We start from the raw sequence: 23,918 nt of genomic DNA, 5'->3' as shown, positions 1-23,918 counted from the left end.
TTCTTCTTCTCATTATTATTATTATTATTATTTAGCACCAACGATGTACTTGGTGCTGTACAAAATATACAAATAAAACAGCGATACCCTGCCTAGAGGCTTACAATCTAAAATCACATTAAAACATATGAAGGGGGGAAAGGGGTTCACAAAGCAGAAATAAGAGAAAAATCATAGTAATAAGAACAGTAAATCAAGCTAAAATACCAAAAGTTATTGAAAACAAACGAGTTTTCCAATGCGTTTTAAAATCTACACTCTCCCGCCCATGTTCCCTGGGAACTGGTATTGTGAGGCATACAGCCTAAATTATTTAAGGCAAGATATGACTAGTAGCCATTGATCACTGAGGCAATTAATGGCTACTACTGTAGTCACTGAGACTCAGGCCTTAGCTAGACGGGGCGAAATCACGAGGATCATCCCTGTGCGTCCACATGATGCACAGGGGATCCCGGGATCAGGGATCTCGCCCTACACTTTAAACCCACTTTTTCCATGGTCTTGGGCTGAGCCAAAGACTGTGGAATGTGTGAGCGCAGGCATCGTGGTTTGTCCCAGTTCCTCATGGGGAGCTGGGACCCGTACACACGGCATAGAGCTGCTCAGGAACACTGCACCCATTGGGGGTGGGGTGGGGGGATCGGAGGAAATAATTTAAAAAACACAACAAAAAGACTTACCTTTTGCGCACGAGCGCTCATGCGCAACTTCTTCTTTCAGGAAAAAAACAAAACAAAATGGCAGGCGCGACACCTCTCCCTCTGAGGTCATTGCGCGCCGCATGTGAACAGAGGGGGAGATCTCGCAATAAAAATATCTCGAGATCTTCACCCCTCCATCCTGCTAACTAAGACCTCAGGATGCATGACTTCTTCACACGACATAGAGTTAAACTATGGGATTTGCTACCAGAAGATGTAGTAATGGCCACCAATTTGGATCACTTTGAAGGGGGGTTAGACAAATTCCAGGAAGAGAAGGCTATCAATGGCTACTCGTCCTGATGGCTATGTTCTATATTAGCAGAGAGAGTAAGCCTATGTACACCATGGGGAACATGGGCTGGAGGATGCTGTTGTACCTGCATCTTGCTTGTGGGTTCTTGGTCAACAGCTGGTCAGCCACTGTGTGAACAGAATGCTGGACTAGATGGACCCTTGGTTTGATCCAGCATGGTTCTTCTTACGTTCTTATCACCTTGTCCTCCATGAACTTGAACTCAGGCAGATCTTATGTAGACATAGCTTAAACAATGATGACCCTCTATGGGAATCAGTAGATCTTTGTGTGTATCTCTGTTTTGGTTTTCCAGACTCTGCTAAAGTTACCAAGAGAAAGGCCAAGTGCCTTTTTAGGAACAACTGCCCTGGTGAATCACTACTGCTCCATGAGAAAGGACTGTGACCTGGAGCCTGCAGTGAGGGGCATTATGGACATTCTTGAAGGACGGCTGGGAAGAAAATGCACCTTGCATGAATCAGAGGGAATTAGTCAGGTAGAGTCTGCCTGGTTGATCAGGAATGAGGAACCTCTTTTGTGTCAATGGCTACATTTCCTTATGCAAAGATCGATGGCTATTGTATGTGATTGCCCTGAAACATTCCATTTCCAGAAGGGTAACCATGTTCATTTGTTGCAGCAAAAACAAGGAAGAGCTTGGTGGCACCGTAAAGATGAAGGTTGGGTTCACACAACACACTGAGCCATGATGGTTTATTTTCTGGTGGGACCCATGATCGGTTTGTGTGTCATCTGTGGGATGTTTCCAGTACTCACGTCACGATGGCTTAATCTGCCCAAACACCCCACTCGGAGAACCCATGTTCTGCAGAATGAGCATAGTGGGCTATTTGCATTATCTATGATAGTGGTTTGCTCATTTATTTTTATTTATTGATTACATTTATATACCCCCCCCATAGCCAAAGCTCTCTGGGTGGTTAGCAATGCATCATGGCTTAGTGTTATGTGTGAACCCAGCCTAAGGCATTGTGGTCTAGAACCTACTTCGTCAGGTTCTTGGACCTGAGTATTTCATTTCTAAGGTGCCCTGTAGTCAACTATTACCCAGAGGACCTTTTCTTCTGCCGCTCCCAGACTGTGGAATGGCTTGCCAGGAGAGATTCGTCAACTTAACAGTCTTCCAGAATTTAAGAAAGCTATAAAGACTGATCTCTTCCGGCAGGCCTACCCAGTTGAATTTTAAGATGCCTTTTTTAAATAATGTGCTGCTTTTAATAATGTATTAGTTTAAATGTTTTAATTAGTTATATGTATTTTATGGTTTCATTTGTGTTGTACCCTGCCTCGATCCAGAGGGAGAGGTGGGTAACAGATTATTATTATTATTATTATTATTATTATTATTATTATTATTATTATTATTAGACATATCCTCAGCTACTCTTCTCAGAGTCAATTTTTGACACAGCTAAGAGGCATCTCATTGTAAGAGGTTTCTCATTCTAACAAGAGGCATCTCATTCAACTTCACTCTGGGTTTTCAGATGGAACTTGTTTTGAAAGCGATTGGAAACGCAGGGCTAGCAGCGGCCCCTCTTTCCCCTGTCCTGACTTCCTGTGCGTCGCTGAAAAGCAACCCTGCAGAAATCCGGCTGGCTGCCATAGAGGCTTTCCGGCGGATTCCGTGTGCAGCAAATGTAGGTGGCATGTGGTTGACTCTTTGGTGCTATTCTGGTATCTGTACTATGCGGAGTGAAATATATAAAAATGGTAATACTTTCCATAAATATATATTAGGGCCTGCCCCACCCTGATTTGACTCCAGTTCCAAATCCAATGCAGGCCGGGTGTTGTGGTTTCCCAGGTGCCTGGAAAAGCCAGATGTGAGGCCAACTTAGAATCCATTTCTGGCCACCATAGTTTACAACAATAGATCTATGGCAGGTCATAATGGCTCTCATGGAAGACAGGTGGCTTGCTGGTGCACATGGAGGTTTCACATAAGTCCCACAGGTGAGCAGGAGGGATGGGAGGAAGCAGCAGCTGGCCCGATGGGTTTGGTGTTGTTGCTATTTTAATTGCTGTTGTGTTTTTTAATTGCTGTTTAAGACTTTTATTATGTGTTTTACCATATGCCACCTTGGGAGGGCTCTTGCTCTGAAAAGCAGCCACGAAGTCGTTTTCAATAAATAACTAAATAAAATGTGGGCGATAGGGTGGCCACTTATGCATGACCTAAAGAAAGGGCAGAATTTTGCATATAATTTGCATAGCTTAGTTTGCATGTATAGATGCAAATTCAGAAATAAATAGAAACAGTGCATCTTACCGTAGTGGGGAAGATGGACCCAGGTGTCTTATCTGCCTACCGGTTCAAACACTGCCCAGGTGGATAGGCAACTTCAAGTCCCCTTCTTATCATGGTCTGGATAGCCATTCAAAGAAAGGGGACCTTCCAATAGAGGACTGTCCCCTGTAAAATAGGATGCACAGCCACCCTAATGGGAGATCAAGATTCAAATTCCTACTCAGTTGAGAAGGTCATTCTGTGAGCCTAGGAGCAAGGCGCCGGATCTCAGCCTAACCTTCCCTCAGGGCATAGGAAATGCCAACTCCTAACCCTTGCTTTGAAATCATGCCATCAGACCAGAAAGTTGGTTGAGGTCACTCCAGCACTCGTGTTCTCTGTTCCTTCATTTCAGCATGCTGTCTTGGTCCGCCTGTATCAAACCTTCGACGAGGATGTAGAAATACGAATTGCTTCTTATCTGATGTCCATGAAATGTCCAAGTGAAGAATTATTTCGCCAAGTGAAATGGACTTTGCAGGAGGAGAAATCTAGCCAAGGTATAAGGTGCAGCCATTCAAATATTCATCCTGTCCCTATATACTTCTAGAGGCGAGGAAGCTCAGGCACGTGAACCAAATCCGGCCAATCCTGGGCTCCCAGTCTGGAACTTTATTATTTATTTATTTATTTATTTATTTATTTATTTATTACAGCCAAGGCTCTCTGGGCAGTTCACAAAACTGAGCATGTTTAGTAGCCATGGGAAGTTGCGTGTCAGTTGAAAAAAATGGGCAGGGGGAGGGGAATGGAATGGCGTCCTAGAGAAGGGCGTAACTGATTGGCTGGCACCCACAACTGCAGGACTCTTATTAGGAGGTGGGAATGCAGGTCCCACTTCTGTCTTCCAAAAACTGCACATTCCTTTGGTCTGCACCTGTCTCTTATTTTGTTTAAGTGGGTTCCTTTGTCTGGAGTCATCTTTCTGAGATCTTGGGAACAGATGATCCATTAAAGCAGCACCTTAGGAATTCTCTTCCTGACGACATCCTGAACAAAGAATTTGATTGGGAGACATGGAAATTTTCCTCTTATTCAGACGTTACCATCCACTCAGGTAGGTGTGAGACTAAGGGCCTGTGTCTTATGGACTTCGTGATGAATGAATGACGGCACGAGACCCTTGAGTCTAATTTGGGGAGATCAAGAAGGAATGGTCATCAAGCGAACTTTTAACCAAATGTTTGCCATTTTACATTGCAGCCAAAGCGAGTATGAATACCGAGGCCAAGGTCATCTTTTCACCTGCATCTTTCATCCCACGTTTGACAGCGGCAAATTTGACAGTTCACCTGCTGGGACGGGCTGTCAATCTCCTGGAGGCAAGTTCTCCAAACTACTTTGATAATCAAATCCCAAATCCAAACATGGTTTGTACATGGACATGGTTTGTACAACATGATTTGTAGATGTGGGAATCCAGTTTTTTCATTCAGCAGAACCTAGGAAGCTTCCTTATAGAGTCAGACCATGTGACTGATAGAAGCCCTTCAGGGCTTGAGGCTGGAGTCTCTCCTAACTCTGCTTGGAGATTCTGGCCTAGAGCAGAGAGTCCACAGGCCAGCAGGAATCCGTTTGGGGTGGGTGGGGTGGAGCTCAACTACCTTTCTTTGGTTTGGCCCCCAGGACTTCAGTTCATTTTCCATTGCAGAGTAGTGTCACGCCAGGGTTTTTTTTAAAAAAATTGCATAAATTATCGCTGAGTTTTGTGCAAATGTGCATAATTTGCATAATTTGCACATTTCGGCTGAACTATGCACAAATTCTGCACATTTGCGCAAATTTTGGCCATGATTTGCGCAAATCCATTTGCACAAATTCTGGCTCACTGCAACAACAACAACAAAAATAATACGCAAAATGTTCCATGAGGAAAAATTCACGGCTTGGCCTGCAAAGCAAGCTGAGTCGGGCATGCCATGGAACTCCATCAAACCAAAAGAAAATGAATTTCTCATCAATGGATATCCCTAGTGTATTTATATTCTATATGATTTTTAAAACCTCATCTAGGAAGTGCTATCACAGACCTATCGCCTTCTATCGGTTTCATATGCTCTTTTAACTAGTTTTCTGTATTGTATTGTTGCATTTAATGTTGTTCCCTGCCTCGATCCAGAGGGAGAGGCGGTAAGAATTATTATTATTATTATCATCATCATCATCATCATCATCATCATCATCATCATCATCTATGTGTATTTAAAATGTTTTTAAATATGTGTCATTTCTTAGGTTGGAGTAAGGCTGGAGAATGTGGAAGATGTTGTGCAGAAGTTCTTTGGTTTCCACCCGGTTCAAGATACCACAAAAAGGTACTCCAAGCCAGAACCTCCAGTTGAGACAACACGCAAAACTCAACTGAATAAGCCGACGTCCATGAGGTTCAGCCGTAGAAATGATCTTCCGCCTAAAGAAAGCAAGCCCAGGTTAAGAAAAGAGAAGCAGAGCTGCCCAAGGGAGCAGTACAATAAGATGAGTGAGTTAGTGAAAAAGGTAACTTAATATGTGGCATGGGAACCATTGGCCCTCGGCTTTTTTAATTCAGTATCGCCCGTTTATGCTTGTGCACATGGTGGGAGATGGTAGCAAAATGTTTTGGGGCACAGACCTGTGTGCTATCTGGCCTGCAGGCCCGGTGCTGCCATAGAGGCCGCTTAGTGCGCCAAGCAAACGAGGGCGCCGAACAGCGTACCCGGAAGCTGCTCTCCTAGAGTGGCTTCCAGGTGTGCTGTTCCAAAGCCGCCGCCCTAGCCTCCGCCCAACCCCAGCGTCCTGGCTCCTTCGAAGCCAGGATGCTGGGGTTGGAGGCGGAGGCTTCAGTATGGCGTGCCAGGAAGCCACTTCCAGGTGCTCCGCTTCAAAGCCTCTGCCCCGCCCCCCAACCCCAGTGTCCTGGCTTCAAAGCCGGGAGCGGGAGGGAGCGGGCAGTGAGTGAGCGAGCAAGGGGGGAGCCGTAGCGGTGAGCGAGCGGGGGACGGCGGGCGAGCGATGGAGGGAGCCGGAGCATGTGAGCGAGGGGGGAGCCGGAGCGGCGAGCGGGCGGGGGCAGCGGGCGAGCGGGCGGAGGGGAGCAGTGAGTGAGCGAGCGGGCGGGTGGGCAGGTGAGTGAGGGGGCGGTGAGTGAGCGAGCAGGGGGAGCAGCTTCAGAACGCGCCTGCCTAGGGCGCAATATAGTCTGGCGCCGGCCCTGCTGGCCTGCTCTGAATGCCCTGCATTATCTCCAGATGTAGTGGAGGACACTGTCCGAACGTCAATGCAGAAGACAGATTCATCCAAATACAATGTTATAAGATGGGGGATACTTGGCTCAGGAATACTACAAGCGAGAAGGATCTTGGAATTGGTGTAGATCACAAGCTGAATATGAGCCAACAGTGCGATACGGCTGCAAAAAATTCAATGCTATTTTGGGCTATACTAATAGAAGTATAGCTTCCAAATCACATGAGGTACTGGTTCCTCTCTATTCGGCCCTGGTTAGGCCTCATCTAGAGTATTGCGTCCAGTTCTGGGCTCCACAATTCAAGAAGGACGCAGAAAAGCTGGAGCGTGTTCAGAGGAGGGCAACCAGGATGATCAGGGGTCTGGAAACAAAGGCCTGTGAGGAGAGACTGAAAGAACTGGGCATGTTTAGCCTTAAGAAGAGAAGATTGAGGGGAGACATGATAGCACTCTTCAAGTATTTGAAAGGTGGTCACACAGAGGAGGGCCAGGATCTCTTCTTGATCATCCCAGAGTGCAGGACACAGAATAACGGGCTCAAGTTAAAGGAAGCCAGATTCCGACTGGACATCAGGAAAAACTTCCTGACTGTTAGAGCAGTACGACAATGGAACCAGTTACCTAGGGAGGTTGTGGGCTCTCCCACACTAGAGGCTTTCAAGAGGCAGCTGGACAACCATCTGTCAGGGATGCTTTAGGGGGGATTCCTGCACTGAGCTGGGGGTTGAACTTGATGGCCTTAGAGGCCCCTTCCAACTCTACTGTTCTATGATTCTATGATCTCCATGTGCAGTTGGCTTTTGTACATGGAATCGGAGAGATGTACCATCATGTCCTTAGCTTCAGGCAGCAAATGTCTTGGACTGGCCCTGATCTCCAGGGTGACAATAGAGACCAAGTTTTAATTCTGCCCCAAGAGGTGCAAAGGTTCAAAACCTCCACTCTGTGCAAAGCCGCCCCATGAGTTGATGTATGTACTTTAAAAACACCCCCATGCACTTGTAACAGCACAGGACTCTTTACAGAGCGGCTTCTCTAGCCCTGTAGCTGTTCTTGAATGTCTATGAGAATTCACAATGTCACTTGGTCTCACGGGCATAATGGAAGACCCGTCGAGTTGAAGGCCTCCAAGCAAAGAATTCTGGGATGCTGCAACAGTGCACAGGGCAATTTTAAAGATAAAAAATAGAAAGGAGGCCCCCTCGTCCACCTTCAAAACTTAAGAAGATAAGCGGAAACCCTGCTCCCTCCCACAATGAGAAAAGTTTTTGAAATTCTTCCCTTCGCTGTGGAAGGAAGAAAAGCAATGCCTCTTCTGCAGAGAGAGAGAAAGAGAGAGAGAGAGAGAATTAACCAAAACAGGGGACAGGGGCTTTGGCACAGCACTAGTTTTTCATTCGTTCCTTGGCTCCCATTCCTGGTTTTATCCAACCCCCTAGAATGACTCCTGGATTATGACTCCTGGCTCCCTCTGATAGCAGTCTGTGGTTGATCCCTGAAGCTATTTTTTCTTTCTTTCTTTTTACAACAAATCTCTTTGGAGTTTTGTTTCAGAATTCCTTTCTAACCGTAGTTGATCTGGTTGCTTCTCTCTCTCTCTCTCTCTCTCTCTCTTTCTCTCTCTCTCTCTCTCTCCCCTTCTGCATCAGTTCACCAAAAGAATGGGAAAGAAGAAGAAGCCGAAATGCGGTCTGAGCGTAAAAATCTTCGGGAATGAGCTTGCAGTTCTGGACTGTGGAGATCTCAGAAATCAAGCAAAACTTTACTATCTGAACCTGGCAGAACTTGTGGTGAAATTGTTAAAGGTAAGAGAACTGGCCATGGTTAGAACAGCCTGTAGCAGCAGATATTTTGACAATATCTCCCATCAGGCCCAGCATAGCCTGTGGCAGGGATGATGAGAGCTTAGTCAAAAACAACTGAAGGGCACAGTGATGAAGGAAGCTGTATTAAACTGTTGTGCTAAGATGGAAAACATCCAGGTTTGAATCCTTACTCACCCCTGGTGGGTAACTTTGGGCCAGCCAACTTCTCCCAGCCTTACTGAGTTGAGTCCAACCAGGTACTTCGGCTATTGGGCGGTATAAAAATGTAATAAATAAATAAATAAAATAAAATAAATACTCTCCAGGTTGTATTGGGCTGCCATTAGCCATGATGGCTGGGAATTGCTGGAGTAGCAGTCCAGAACATCTAAAGCAGCCTTCCTCAACCTGGGGCGCTCCAGATGTGTTGGACTGCATCTCCCAGAATGCCCCAGCCAGCTGCTCCCAGTTTGTGGAATGGCTTGCTGGGAGAGATTCGTCAACTTAACAGTCTTCCAGAATTTAAGAAAGCCATAAAGACTGATCTCTTCCGGCAGGCCTACCCAGTTGAATTTTAAGATGCCCTTTTTAATGGTGTGCTGCTTTTAATGATGCACTGGTTTTATTTTATTTATTTATTTATTTATTTATTGCACTTATATACCACTCCCATAGCCAGGGCTCTCTGGGCGGTTTACAGAAATTCTAAAATTAAGATTAAAACGAGTCTACAAAATTTAAAATTCTAAAACACAGAACATACACACATAAAGCATTAAAAACCATTAAAAAACTAAAACATGTGGGTGATTAAGATGTGCCGCCATATGCCTGGGCAAAGAGGAAAGTCTTAACCTGGCGCCGGAAAGATAGCAGCGTTGGCACCAGGCGAGCCTCGTCAGGGAGATCAGTCCATAGTCTGGGGGCCACCACCAAAAAGGCCCTGTCCCTCGTTGCCACACTCTGAACCTCTCTCGGAGGAGGCACCCGGAGGAGGACCTTAGATGTTGAACGTAGTGACCGGGTATATTCACGTCGGGAGAGGCGTTCCGTCAGGTATTGTGGTCCCAAGCTGTGTAAGGCTTTATAAGTCAAAACCAGCACCTTGAATTGGGCTCAGAAACATACAGGCAGCCAGTGCAAGCGGACCAGAGCAGGTGTTATATGGTCGAAACTTCTGGTTCCCTTCTGGTTAAACGTTTGAATTAGTTTTATGCATTTTATAGTGTTTTTATTTGTGTTGTACCCCACCTCGATCCAGAGGGAGAGGTGGGTAACAAATAAATAAAATTATTATTATTATTATTATTATTATTATTATTATTATTATTATTATTTTCTCTGCCTTCCCATTTCCACCACCCATAGGGCCAAGACCTCCACTTGAATAAAAGGCTGAGTTTGGCAACAGAGGAGCTTTTGTTCCCAGCCCTCTCTGGCTTGCCGGTCCGACTTGCTTTGAACGCCTCAGCAGCAGTCAATGTGACGATCAGGGGCAATGTGGACTTCAGGCAACGAAATAATTTTTTTGTCAACGGCTATATCAAGCCAAGGTAGACCTCTTCTTTGGTGGGGTTGTTATTTGATTGCAGGGAGCTTTGCAAACAGCGCCGTTCAACTGAGCTCTGAACAGACATAGGATTACTCTGATTCCAAGCATCTTGATATAACAGGGGCGGGCACTAGAAGTCCACCAGAAATGCCTCCAGCATTCACCAATGAAAATAGAGACATATGTGTAATATCCCTGTTCTCCTGTCAAGGATTATTGAGTAAGGACAGTCCATTTTGCTATAGTAGCCGCAACAAAATGTTGCGGTATAGATTTCTCCTGTGCAGGATAGTCCCCCAATTTTTCCATTTTATTGACTGACTGGTTTGTACCCCACCTTTCTACTAAGAAAAATGGAAGCTACACTAGTCACCGACCAATGAAATCAATGGACCCAACAATATTGCAAAAAGTGGGTGATACTCAAGGTTTTAATTTATTCAAAGATACTCAAAGTTTTAATTTATTTACTGAAAATGTAAGGTACATATACACCGACCTGAACTTGCTATTACAAGTAAATTCATGCACAAAGTCTCAAATTAACATAGGACCAATCGTTTCTGAGAATGCAACAAGCAATACAAATAAATTCAAGAATCTCTAAGTATCAAGGATACATAACAATACTGCAGATGCTGAGACTCAAAAAGTAAACTATCTCAGGGATGTGAAAGGGTGTAATGACTACCGTACCAAAAGGAATACTATTTAGGAACGTCTCTTTTCCATAAATAATGACAATAGTGAACAATAGTAAATTATTGCCTATAACGTTTAATATATAGTCCTCAAATAGAGGAGAGATGTATTAAACTGACGGGAACATGTTAAAATGATGAGTACAGAGACTTCACTTGGTCTTAGTCAAAAGGCTGGGGAAAATATTGCTGTCTTGTTTCTTAAAGGGATTTACTCATCAGTCTAAAATGCCTGTTCATTGACTCCAAAACCATTTGTAGCACTTGAAATGGAGTCTGTATTCTTTTGTGCATTTTTGCAGTGCTATCCTTCACATTTCTGCCCAAATGGGAACAGCGGGAACCCTGGGGAAAACCGGCTTGAGCTGGTCAACAGGACTGAGGTCCGCCACCAGCCTTGATGGAGGGATCCAGGTGAAAAAGGGGAAGGAGTTTAAGGTTTTTTTGAATACTCCTGAAGATTCCATGGAAATTGTCAATTTCAGGTAAAAATGGGTGGTGATGCCAATGTCAAGTATGGGATATAGCTATTAATGATAAATTGACATGTAATATTAAAGTGAGAAGAGGTATAGCAAAAACGAATGATTTTGAAGGAATCTGGAAACAGTTCCTAATATTTGTGTTTTCTAAGGGAAGTGGGAAACCACCAGCAGAAGAAAGTATGAGATTTTGGAATCAGGAATAAGATCCCGAGGTGGGGGGTGCACTTATATGTTAAGTATGATTATGTTATATAGATATGATATTAATGTTATTCAACATTTATGTAGTATGTTGTTTTTCTTTTAATTGTAATGGTGTATGTTTAAGTATTGCAAATAAAAATAAAAATAAAAAAAAGGATGTAGATCATGGGTGGGGATATCTAAACCCCCCCCTTGCTGTTGTTGGATTTCAACTCTCATCAGTCCTAGCCAGTATGACCAATAGTCAAGGATGATGGGAGTTGTAGTCCAACATTATCTGGAGGACTACATGTTCCCCAGCCTAATCTACATGATGCTTACGTGATCATTTCCTGTAAATAATATTACAGTATAAATTTACAGTACAGTAAATTTATATAATAAATATAAATTTATTATATTTATATACTGCCCCATAGCTGAAGCTCTCTAGGCAGTTTACAAAGATTAAAAACCGTATAACCATGTTAGCCTTCTTTTTACAAATTCAAGGGTGAAGTGGAGCGCACATATAGACTAACTGTTTTAGTTGTCCAGATATTTTAATACATTAGCATGAGCCTTTGTAAGTTACAACCCACTTCATCAGATGCTATAACTGGAACTGGAGGCTTTGAGTGTAAAAAAGCCAGTTAAACAAGTTGATCTTCAGCAAACAGTCCATTCTTTTATAGTGACATTTATAAGTGTCTTTATAATTTGCATAGAAACCATAGTCCCTGTTGAGTCCCAGATTAACACAATCAAATTCCCATATCTCTTGTTCTCCGATCTCATGTTCCAAGCCAGCCCCTGTATTTTGTTTCGTTAAAACTGCCATCTTTAGGTCTTTTATGGTTATATCCAGCGAGGTTAAAGTATTCACTGACAGTCCTATTGATGTTCTTATACTCGATGCCTGATTTGTACAATGATTTGTGCAATGATTTCCTGCTAAGTTTGAGTGCAGCCTTTGGCTTCCGTACATTCTTCTGAAAATAGAAGAGTTTGGAGAAGATGCAGATCTCAGTGTTGCTGGAAACAAAATCAATATGTTTAAGGAAACAGGCCTGTCTGTGTCATGTGAGCCTGAGAGGGATTTGAACTCAAGCCTTTGAATCCAGACCAAGGCAGAAGACCACTGAAACCTAAGCAATATGTCAAGTCAAAATATTGGTCCATCTAGTTCAGCATTTTCTACACCAGGGTTCAGTACCTTGGATAACTCCTTTAGTGTTCTGACTGGTTTGATTTATTTATTTATTTATTTATTTATTTATTTATTTATTTATTACATTTTTATAATGCCCAATAGCCGAAGCTCTCTGGTGAAACCTAGAGAAGATTCACTGCCCCACTGACATCAGAGGCACCAGCCTTCACTGGACAAAGGCCAATGTGATTTTATATTATTTGCAAATTACAGAGCCAATTGAATTCTTATCATTGTTTTTATTTCTTTATTATAGCTCTAAACTTTATATAAGAACAGCAAATGAAACAGCAGCTGTTGACATTTTCCCAGACCACGTTGAGACTAAATCATGCACAAATGAAGATGGTAAGGAGTCTTAAACCGTCCATGCCTCATATCCAGATGTTATGTCACACTTCAATGTAGTTGGGAGAAAGTTTATTTTCTTGTTGTTGCTGAAAATTGAAATTTGATTGACAATTCTTCCGCCCTCTCTCCTCCCCCGGTCCTCCCGATGGTATCCCATCAGCCACTGCTGCAAAAAACCCAATCCCGGCTGCTCTCCTAGAGTGGCACTTTCTCTTTTTGCTGCTCCTGCCAGGGAACTCTGTAGCCGGTGGGAAAAGTCCACGGAGCTCTCCATACAACACGCAAGGAACTCTTCTCTGCGCAGCGTGGATATTCTGTGTGGAGTGTTTTCCAAAACAAACCTCCGCTGTTGCATTGCGTTTTCCCGCCAGACAACACATTTCTCAACAGTGGGTAAAAACTCCACTGTGAGTTCTATCACCGACGTTGAGAAATGTGTTCTCTGAATTGAGACACTAGGCTTCATCCCACATACCTGTTTCCCTTGAATTATCCCCAACAGCGCTAATCTGTCGTTGTTGTTGTTGTTAGCTAAATCACACCCTGGGTGGCAGCGGCTCCTAAGATCCTTTGCATACCAGGAAAAGAGTTTAAGGGGGAAAATGTAAAACATCATTTAAAAAATCAACAGATGACCCAATCCAATTCAAATTCGGTATGCTTAAAGCCCTCCTTAATATCTATTACTGTGCCAATTTTGATGTCTTTATCTTTAAAACCTACGCAGATGTTAGCATTTGTTTAATTTGTACTTTACAAAATGAAGGAGGGGAAAAAACACTGTGTGAATCCAATGAAAAAGAAGAGATAGTCTCTAGTGTTGGAAAATAGAAAAAGTTTTTATTTTTATTTTTTGCTACATATGTCATCAATCTTTAAAAATTGTATTGTTGTTAAAGGACTTAATGTATAAAAAGCTCGACGTTTTGGATCTCCCGATCCTTCTTCAGGAGCTTCTGAAACAAAATAACATCTGTGAACCGCAAGTCCAAATACAGCAAGCTAAAACAGCTGGATGCAACAGTTTTTTCGTTCTTTCTCTGCTGTAGACGTTCTTACATAAGATGCAAAAACTGTTGCATCTAGCTGTTTTAGCTTACTGTATTTGGACTTGTGGTTCACAGATGTTATTTTGTTTCAGAAGCTCCTAAAGAAGGATTGGCAGATCCGAAACGTTGAGCTTTTTATACATTAAGTCCTTTTACAGCAATACAATTTATAAAGATTGAAGACATATGTAGTAAAAAATAAAACCCCTTTTTCTATTTTCCAACACTAGAGACTATGGCCGCAGCTAGACCTAAGGTTTATCCCAGGATTGTCCTGGGGTCAAATCTGTTCATCTAAGTGCCACACAGAGCATCCAGCACTCAGGCAGGGATGAACCCAGGGTAAACCTTAGGTCTAGCTACGGCCTATCTCTTCTTTTTCATTTAATTTGTACTTTAAACATATCAAATCCTCTTGCGCCCCCAGTGGCTGCTCGGTAAACAACAAATGATTCGCTCCTAGAGAGGTAGCAAAATAGGTTGGGTCTTTTGGCTTTAAAGCACAATTAAAACAGGATGCCTGGGAGTACTTCACAAAAAAAGCAGATTATAAACAGGAAAACTTCAGAGTCTTTTGCACGCAATTCACAGCGATTGCACAGTATAACCCTAGTGTGATGAAGCACATTATCTTGGATTGACTGTGCAAAATGGTGTCTCTCCACCCCACCCCTTTTCTCTGTCTCTCTTTGAACCAGTGTCTAAGGCATTTGGCTGGCAACTGTGCTCAGAGGTTTCTAACCCTGTCAATGACAGCGCCGGTTTCATTTTCCCATTCCTTGGACCAGGGAAAGTTGCCATAACATTAAAGAAGCAGGACAGAAACCTCCAACAGTATTTACTGAAAGCTGCATATAATTATAATTCTCAGGTTTGGACCCTTTTATTCAGCCTGGATGTGTATTAGCCCATGTATTACTCCATTGTCCTTTTTACCATGACTGTGGCATTACACCCCACAAGTCAGTTCCCTAATGTATGTCTAGGATTTGTAAGTCTATTGTGTTTAGCATGTTAACCTGAGTGGGTGGAGATTGAATATTTTAGGAGGGGGGAGGAGGATACCCTGTTTCCCTGAAAATAAGACAGTGTCTTATATTAATTTTTGCTCCCAAAGATGCGCTAGGTCTTATTTTCAGGGGATGTCTTATTTTTCCATGAAGAAGAATACGGTACACATTTATTGTTGAACAAAAAAAAAGGTCTTATTTTCGGGGGGATGCCTTATATTACAGCGAGAGGCAAAACTGGAAGTAGGTCTTATTTTCGGGAGATGTCTTACTTTCGGGGAAACAGAGTATATAAGGGAATGACTGAGGAGATAGGAGGGGTTTGGTTTTTAAAGTACTTTGGTTGGAGGGAGAATTAGAGGATCAGGGTAAAGAGGGTTATCTTCTGAGTGTAGGGAGCAGATAGTCAGTTGGTGTCTATTAAACAATCCTGATAATAAAGAAAGTTCAAGAGTGAAGGTGTGAGAGAAAGGAAAGTGTGTATGAGAAGAGAGAAAGGATTGGATGAGAAGTTTTGACAAGGGTCTGAAAAGTTTTATTATGAAACAAAGTTTGTGAACATTGAAATAATTTTTTATTCAGTTTGTTTTACTACCACAAAAATCCCACGTGTCTCCTTGGCATTTATCATCTGCAGTTATATACATATAACACCCGTTCTGACATTAATTCACCATCAGCACATATAATTCATAGCGCATTATTTTATTCCTGAAATCATTCCTGTTTAACCCCTTTCTTCACATAGTTTGTAGAAAGGTGGTGTTTGTCCCTCACCTCAGGCTCATAAAGCGGTGGTGCTTAGCTTGAGCAGGGAGTGTCCGTGGACAGGCCTGTTGTAAAGTGCCTATGTCGTGGCACAGTGACCTCCACAAAGATCTTATTACCCCAAATCTCTTTAAAAAAAAACACAGGGAGATCTGAACCATTTTACTTAAAAATCCTATTATCAGATTGGAACCCCCTGAGTACACACAATGTAGCACGATTCTGTGCATCTGTTATCACTTGCAGAAAAAAATATGATAAATCAAGGATAGTAAGCCTTTATAGAGGTACCATTACTATTACGTTTATGACATCTTGTGTTTCAGATACATGACTCTTGATCCCATCTTTAACTGGATTGCTTTCATAATAGTTGTAATTGTAGTTATTTTAACCTGTTGGTTAGCAACACTTGTCTCCCTGTTCTTAATTTGGCTTGCTTTTATAATTACTGTATTTCTAGCTATTTTTAATCTGCTGGTTTATGACCATAATAAATTTGATTGGTTGATTGATTGATTGATTGATGTCTAGAAATAATTTCTACTGGGAAAGGAAGGAATGAACCCAATTTAAGTTCCCTTGTTCTAGAGAAACAGAGATGTCTTCCTCTGAATTGTGGCAAAGCTTGTTCTAACATACACATGTTTCGGTTGTTAGTTGTTTTAGTTTTAGTTAATTGTTATTAATTTATTGTTGTTGTTAGTTGTTGTTTTAGTTAATTAATATTTTTATTATTATTATAAAATTATTATTATCATTATCGTCGTCGTCATTAATCGTCAGTTATCACACACCCCAGAAAGGTTCTTGGATTCCAAACGAAGCTGGCTTGCATTTCTTTATGGGGACTCCGAAATCAGAGCTCAAAAGGGATGTTGCCGTCGATGTCCATGTTAACATCCCCCAGAAGAAATTTGGGATTGAATTTATCCAGCCAAAGAAAAAAATACAGATGAATGGTAGGAGATTTTGCCAAAAGGCTTTTGATTTCCAGTTAAAATCCCCCATTCTCCCTACCACCACCACCCTGCTGGTGAGAGGTTGGTGCTATCTCCCCATTCATTAGAACTGCTGTCTGGCTGAGGATGATGGGGGTTGTAGCCGAACACATCTGGGTGGCTTCCGGGTTGGGAAGGCTGCATTAAGTGTAGAGATCATGAATCCTACCTGTGGCACCCCTGTAACATTTGGCATCATCGTTCATCCTTCCTGTCCCTCCCCATAACATCCCCTATTGCCTTTAACATTCAGCTTGGGCAGCTTCTTTTCCATCACACAACTTAGCTGATACATTGCCGGATGCCTTGTTATAGCATAACACAGCCCCACATTCTCATTTAAAAAGCAAGAAAAAAATCACCATAGGGAGACCTACTTTTTGCACGAGGCATCTTTCTTTTCCTAATGTGGTGATCCCTGAAATTTTCTATCTCCCCACTGTTGCTTTCAGCCATTCAGTTAAATTCAGTGAGATCATCCACTAGTATTCCCATTTTACTGATATCAATGGCTACTAGTCCTGATGGAGAATTAGACTATCAATGGCTACTAGTCCTGATGGAGAATTAGACTATCAATGGCTACTAGTCCTGATAGAGAATTAGACTATCAATGGCTACTAGTCCTGATGGAGAATTAGACTATCAATGGCTACTAGTCCTGATGGAGAATTAGACTATCAATGGCTACTAGTCCTGATGGAGAATTAGACTATCAACGGCTACTAGTCCTGATGGAGAATTAGACTATCAAGGGCTACTAGTCCTGATGGAGAATTAGACTATCAATGGCTACTAGTCCTGATGGAGAATTAGACTATCAGTGGCTACTAGTCCTGATGGTTATATGCTACCTCCGATATCAGAGGCAATAAGCCTATATACAGTTGCTGGGGAACATGGGTGGAAGGGTGCTGTTGCACCCATGCCCTGCTTGTGGATTCCTGGTTGGCAGCTGTTTGACCACTGTGTGAAGAGAATGCTGGACTAGATGGACCCTTGGTCTGATCCAGCACAGCTCTCCTTAAGGTTGAGAAACAGTGTTTTATGTAACCAGTGCCACAGAATAATTCAGTGGCCCAGAGGTAATGTGGACTCCAAGTCTCCTAGAACTATTTCAGGCTCTCTTGCATGTAGATCGCTGATGGGCAAAATGGCAAATGAAAATCATTTCTATTCCAATCAGGAAAAATTGAAGCCTCTAGAAACTCACGCGTTGGGCGTCTGGAACTGATACTCGATGATGACAACATCTATTACATTAAGGTAGGGTGTGCTCACCTGGTCTTGGAGCCAAAGATTTTATGGTACACAGAAAGGAACAGATTGATAAAATCTACACCTCGACTGAAAGTTGTGTTCCTTGATCATGCAGTGTCCTTCATAAGATACATAATATATCCCATAACTATGGTTTGCCATTACAGAAAGACATAATCAAGATGTCCTATTGGTAGGGATAGAGGAGAAATTCTTCTTGTCTGTAATTTTATGTGAACATACCCAATTCATACCTTCCGAACTTAGACACAAACTGGAACTCATTTGTGTGCCAAAAAACACACTTTTCAGAATGCTGGAGTGCCGTTTACAACTCTAAAAATGTGCACATCAATGCATATATTAAAGAAACATCCACTCAAAGAAATGTATATTACGGGGCTGTTACCCATAAAACTCCCTTAGATTAGGGGGCAATTCACTTGCAAAAAGTGTGTATTTTAGGAAAAGTCCATTCAACAATGTGTATAATTAAGAGAAATGAGCACGAAAATGCATAAACATTTTCATGTAACTTTTCTTTTTTGCCAAATTCGCAAATGGACGCAAAAAAACCAGGCCGAAACGAATTCACGGTCGGGAAAATGACCAACTGAGCAAACCCCAAATTTACAGATTTCGCCAACCTGGGTGTAAATTCCTGGGTGTCATTTCTGCAGGGGAAGACAGATCTGCAACTGGGGTCTGGAGAGCAAAAGCACACGATCCACCTGGAAGCAAAGCTGCTGAAACGTGGGAGTCCCCTCGTCCTTTCCGGCAACATCACCAAGCAAGCTGGCAAGAAGATGGCATTTTCAATATCCTTGGTCAACTTACTGAAAGACACAGCTTTCCTTGCAAGTAAGAGCTTAAGATAAGGGCTATAAACAGGGCTGGTGCTACCATTAAGGCCAACTAGGCAGCCGCCTAGGGCGCAGACGTCAGAGCGGCACCCCCCCTCTTCCCACTCCTGGGGTTGGAGGTTTTGGGGGGTTGGGGGCTTGGCTTGCGTGTGACCCCGCGTGGCCAGCCTTTTCCTGCAGCTGCAATCAGAGGCCCCGGAGAGGCGCTGCTTATTTCTGCTGTCTGCAGGGGGGGGGGGTGCTTGTTGCAAAACCCTCGGAGATGACGCGGAGGAGACAGAAAAGGAGCCGGCTGGGGGACAGGCTCTGTGGGCCGGGGAGGCGGGCGAGAAGGACGCAGACACAAGCAGCCCCTGTGGAGCAGCAGCAGCAGCCCTGGTGCGCCACCTTCCCCGTTGTGGGCTGCAACTGCTGGAGACCAAGCGGAGACTGCGGGGCAGAGAAACACACACACCCCAGCCAGCCAGCCATTGCTCGATCGCAGCCCCTCCTCACAGGGCGCACAGAGGCACAGGAGTAGCCGGTGTGCCCAGCCTTGCTGCTGCACCCCAAAGGAGGCTCGGACGGGCTGCCCTACCAGAGCTGGGGGGGGCAGCCCTCGGGGAGGTGTGGAAGAAGTGGCCCCCACGGGCTGCCCCTCAGAATAAGGGGCAGAGCTGTACCCCTAATAAGCTTTGGGACAGCGCAAGTGACACCCCTTCACACACACCACCGTGAGGTAGTCCCCCTCCCCGCCCGCGCCCAGAGCACAAAATAGTCTGACACCGGCCCTGGCTATAAATACAACCTCCTCAAACATTGATTAAATGCATGGGAGGTAGTGGGACTGCCCACTAACACACACCCCTCCCAAATACTGATATGGTCACCAGTTATGCTCCTCCAGTGGCTACACATAGAGTATTACTTTTTTTAGAGGCCCTACATCCGGAATGTAGCATATCAGTCCTGCAGGCCAAAGCTGTCCTGCCTGAATTCCCAGTCTTGCCCTCTAGCCAGATTTATTTATTATTTTTATTTATTTTATTTATAATTTATTTTATTTTTATTTGTTTTATTCATCCCCTGGACCTGAAGGTTTTCATGGTATTTATCCCCTGTGTTATTTCTCTTGCTTTTATAGTGTGTTTGGAGAAAAAGGCGGATGATAAGTTCAAGCAGTATTCTTTGGAAGGAGAAACTCATGTTCCAGGGGTCCTGGGGTCCCACGTCCTTTCTCTTCTGCAACAGCGGGGATATTTCTGGACCCATGCGCTGAGAATTAAATATGGATTGTTTGGTACTCCGTTATTCTATTGTCCTAAAACAAAAAACAACCCTCAAATACAAACCTTTTACGCCCTGTGCTTCATTTGCACGTACAAAATCCCAGAAACCAATTCAAATATCCAAAGGATATTTCGAAACAAGGTCTGCAGTCCCAATTATGATGAGTGCCTGCATTTTTCCCAAAGCTCCTCTGTGTTGTAGGAACGTTTGGTAAACTTTCTGCGGCTAATGAAACAGTCCCCAACCTGTGATGTTTATCTTGTTGGATGTATAGTTAGGGTCCCTTGGGAGTTATGTCCCAAGAGGGAGAGGTTTCTGAGTTCTACCTTGGGTGGCCGTGCATCTGACTTTACAAACATCAGTCCTCTATTTGAAGGTCTCCCCTGCTTGAAGCGTTGTCTGGTCCAAGACCATTGGCCATGATGGCTGATCCTGATGGGAGTTGTAGTCCAAACCATATGGAGGGCACCAGGTGGTGGAAGGCTTTGGTAGACCGTTGGTCTAATCCATCAGGGCTGTCCTTATGTTCTTAATACGAGGTGTGAGCTGAGCCATCCTTGTTAGCATTCATTGCATCTGAACTCTATGAAAGTTGGATCGTTCCATTTTGTAAAGCTGGCATTTCCCTCTGTATGTGTGTGTATATGCTTTACCTGGAGCAGGAGATGCAAGAAACCTTCAGCACGAATGTAATATGGGTCAGAAGTTAAAAGTGGAGAACAGCTTACAAGATGCCTACAGAGCGGATCTGGAACATGAATTTCACTGCACTCAGATTCTAGCTTACAACCACAAGGTAAAGAGTGGGATGGATTCTCCCATGTCCTTGTGAATCCTGGTGAATGGTACGGGGTCCAGTACTTTGATATGACTTCTCTGCAGCATACTTTACCCTACTATTTCATGCTCCCCAATTCTCCAAGGGCAAGGAAATCCCAGGTTGCTTTTCAATGGGCTCAGTCTCTTTGAGAGGAGAGAATACCGAATAACTGTCTCCTTGCTTTCAATCTGTAAAAACTCAGCAGCGTGCATGTTGATGGTGATATAAAATATGGCAATGACTAAATATGACAAGTGGGACCTGCAGCGAAGCAGCTTGTACTGCCATAGTTTGTTGCAGATCCTACTTGTAGTAGTACTACTAGTAGTCATACTAGAAGGAGCATCTCCCCTATGAGGGTAGATTACATCAACTGGGATTATTTAGCATGGAAAAAAGGAGACTAAGGAGACATGATAGAGGTGTACAAAATTATGCCTGGTGTGGAGAATGTGGATTAGGAGACCTTTCTCTCCCTCTCTCAAAATACTAGAACCCAAAGGGGTAATCCCATGAAGCTGACGGGTGGGAGATCCAGGACAAATAAAAGGAAGGACTTCTTCACACAGCGCATAGCTAAATTATGGAATTCACTACCACAAGATGTAGTGACGGCCACCAATTCGGATGGCTTTAAAAGGGGGTTGGATAAACTCCTGGAGGAGAAGGCTATCAAAGGCTACTAGCCTTGATGGTTATGTGCCTCCTCCAGTATCCGAGGCAGTAAGCCTGTGTGCACCAGTTGCTGGGGAACATGGGCAAGAGGGTGCTCTTGCACCATGTCGTGCTTTGTTGGGGGGGATCTACACTACTGCTTTAAAGAGCTTTATAACAGTTTTGACAACTGTTGGGGCCCAGGACACACTGCATATACAGGTTTCAAAACGTTTTCAAAGTGCTTTAAAGCGCTTTAAAAGCAATAGTGTAGATCCCCCCTTGGTCCCTGGTTGACAGCTGGTTGGCCATTGTGTGAGCAGGGTGCTGGACTTGATGGACCCTTGGTCTGATCCAGCAGGGCTCTTCTTACGTTCTAAAGTTTTTACTAGTAGTAGTAATACTAATAGGTGGGGATGATTAAAAAATAGAAGATGCCTTTCTGCAGGTCCACTTGCATCATGAAGAAACTCCATCTCGGCTGCAGTCCCAGCTGGAGATGAACTATGGGAAGCACTGGGATGAAATCAACAACAGGAAGAGGGTAGTAGTCAGCCAGACATTTAAAAATAACTCTTATCCAACTCTGACCAGCTATTTCATGGAGGTAAGGGTAGCAGGCTTTACACTTGCTGCATTTTCACAGAAGTCGGGCACCATCAGCAAACCTCTGATGATTACGCTTTGATTTAAAATCTCAAAAGCAGATTCCAAGGCGTGGCTAGTCACTGTCCGTTGGCAGTGGTAATCAATCAGTCAATCAATCAATTACAAACGTTTCTTGCCCAGCTTTCAGAACAGAATCTCTCCCAACTATCAACACATAAAACCAATACATTATTGTTGTTGTTTATTCGTTCAGTCGTTTCTGACTCTTCGTGACTTCATGGACCAGCCCACGCCAGAGCTTTCTATCGGCCGTCGCCACCCTCAGCTTCCCCAAGGTCAAGTCTGTCACCTCCAGAATATCATCCATCCATCTTGCCCTTGGTCGGCCCCTCTTCCTTTTGCCTTCCACTTTCCCTAGCATCAGCCTCTTCTCCAGGGTGTCCTGTCTTCTCGTTATGTGGCCAAAGTACTTCAGTTTTGCCTTTAATACCATTCCCTCAAGTGAGCAGTCTGGCTTTATTTCCTGGAGTATGGACTGGTTTGATCTCCTTGCAGTCCAAGGCACTCTCAGAATTTTCCTCCCTCTTGTTCAGATGTTGACTTCAGCAAAATCCTGTGGTACAGCTCTTTCGCAACTGTACCACTTCAGACTGGAGTAGGGGGATTATCCTATATAGATCATACATCTTCTCCCTGACATGCAGATTTTCTGTATGTGAAGGTGGTGACCATTTAAATATAGTGGAGTATTCAAAATCTATATTTATTTTTATTCATTTTATTTGTTATTGCATTTATATCCGCCTTTTTTTTTCCTGCAAGGAACCCAAGGCGGGGTACATAATCCTCCTCCTCTCCACTTAATCCTCACAACAACAACCCTGTGAGGTGGGTTGGGCTGAGAGTCTGTGACTGGCCCAAAGTCACCCAGTGGGTTTCCATGGCCGACTGGGGACTAGAACCCGGTTCTCCCGACTCCCAGTCCGACACTCCAGCCACTACACCACACTGGCTCTCTATTCCTTCACCTGTGTCAAATACTGGAATCTCCAACGTAGCGTCCGTGGGCACCAATATTGGGGAAGGCTGCTCTAATATGAAATACAACCCATTTTTATTCATCCCCAGTTCGCAGTTCAAGTGCCTGAAAAGCGCGTGGATTACAGGACTCAACTGCAGCACTCCCATACCAGCCAAAGCTACAGAGAAAGCAGCACCCACTTTAAAGTGCACTATAACAACCACATGCCATTTGTGGCTGGGCTGCAGTGGAAGGATACATCAAGGCATCCTCTGAAGAAGTGGGAAGGTGAGAACCTAAGCAGAGCCCTGCCAAATCAGACCAGGAGTCCATCTAGTCCAGCATTCTGTTCACACGGTGGCCAACCAGCTGCCCTCCGGAAAACCACAAGCAGGACATGAGGGCAACTGCACACATCCATACCCATGTTCCCCAGCAACTGGTTACATAGGCATTTGTTGTTTATTCGTTCAGTCGTTTCCGACTCTTCGTGACTTCGTGGACCAGCCCACGCCAGAGCTTTCTGTCGGCCGTCGCCACCCCTAGCTTCCCCAAGGTCAAGTCTGTCACCTCCAGAATCTCATCCATCCATCTTGCCCTTGGTCGGCCCCTCTTCCTTTTGCCTTCCACTTTCCCTAGCACCAGCCTCTTCTCCAGGGTGTCCTGTCATCTCATTATGTGGCCAAAGTACTTCAGTTTTGCCTTTAATACCATTCCCTCAAGTGAGCAGTCTGGCTTTATTTCCTGGAGTATGGACTGGTTTGAT

At 43.8% G+C, this 23,918-nt stretch overlaps 1 protein-coding gene across 4 annotated transcripts in view; it reads left to right on the top strand.

The window, feature by feature from the left end:
* LOC134409950 (uncharacterized) overlaps positions 1 to 23,918 on the top strand; it is a 76,664-nt gene that overhangs the window by 14,347 nt on the left and 38,399 nt on the right. For 3 of the 4 annotated variants that reach the window (XM_063142953.1, XM_063142952.1, XM_063142955.1), the window contains 18 exons: positions 1,316 to 1,498; positions 2,511 to 2,663; positions 3,669 to 3,813; positions 4,212 to 4,370; positions 4,517 to 4,635; positions 5,549 to 5,809; positions 8,188 to 8,343; positions 9,712 to 9,896; positions 10,899 to 11,081; positions 12,734 to 12,825; positions 14,576 to 14,748; positions 16,458 to 16,617; positions 17,843 to 17,922; positions 18,597 to 18,777; positions 19,903 to 20,058; positions 20,711 to 20,844; positions 21,971 to 22,129; positions 23,260 to 23,440. In XM_063142953.1, the coding sequence (XP_062999023.1) occupies positions 1,391 to 1,498; positions 2,511 to 2,663; positions 3,669 to 3,813; positions 4,212 to 4,370; positions 4,517 to 4,635; positions 5,549 to 5,809; positions 8,188 to 8,343; positions 9,712 to 9,896; positions 10,899 to 11,081; positions 12,734 to 12,825; positions 14,576 to 14,748; positions 16,458 to 16,617; positions 17,843 to 17,922; positions 18,597 to 18,777; positions 19,903 to 20,058; positions 20,711 to 20,844; positions 21,971 to 22,129; positions 23,260 to 23,440 (2,785 nt within the window). In that variant the 5' untranslated portion in view covers positions 1,316 to 1,390. Of the gene's footprint in view, positions 1 to 1,315; positions 1,499 to 2,510; positions 2,664 to 3,668; positions 3,814 to 4,211; positions 4,371 to 4,516; positions 4,636 to 5,548; positions 5,810 to 8,187; positions 8,344 to 9,711; positions 9,897 to 10,898; positions 11,082 to 12,733; positions 12,826 to 14,575; positions 14,749 to 16,457; positions 16,618 to 17,842; positions 17,923 to 18,596; positions 18,778 to 19,902; positions 20,059 to 20,710; positions 20,845 to 21,970; positions 22,130 to 23,259; positions 23,441 to 23,918 lie in introns of those variants that run through there. The other variant, XM_063142954.1, reaches the window with a different exon arrangement.

Source organism: Elgaria multicarinata, chromosome 17 (assembly GCF_023053635.1).
Source record: "Elgaria multicarinata webbii isolate HBS135686 ecotype San Diego chromosome 17, rElgMul1.1.pri, whole genome shotgun sequence".
NCBI classification, from domain to species: Eukaryota; Metazoa; Chordata; class Lepidosauria; order Squamata; family Anguidae; genus Elgaria; species Elgaria multicarinata.
This window is presented reverse-complemented; position numbering and strand designations above follow the sequence as displayed.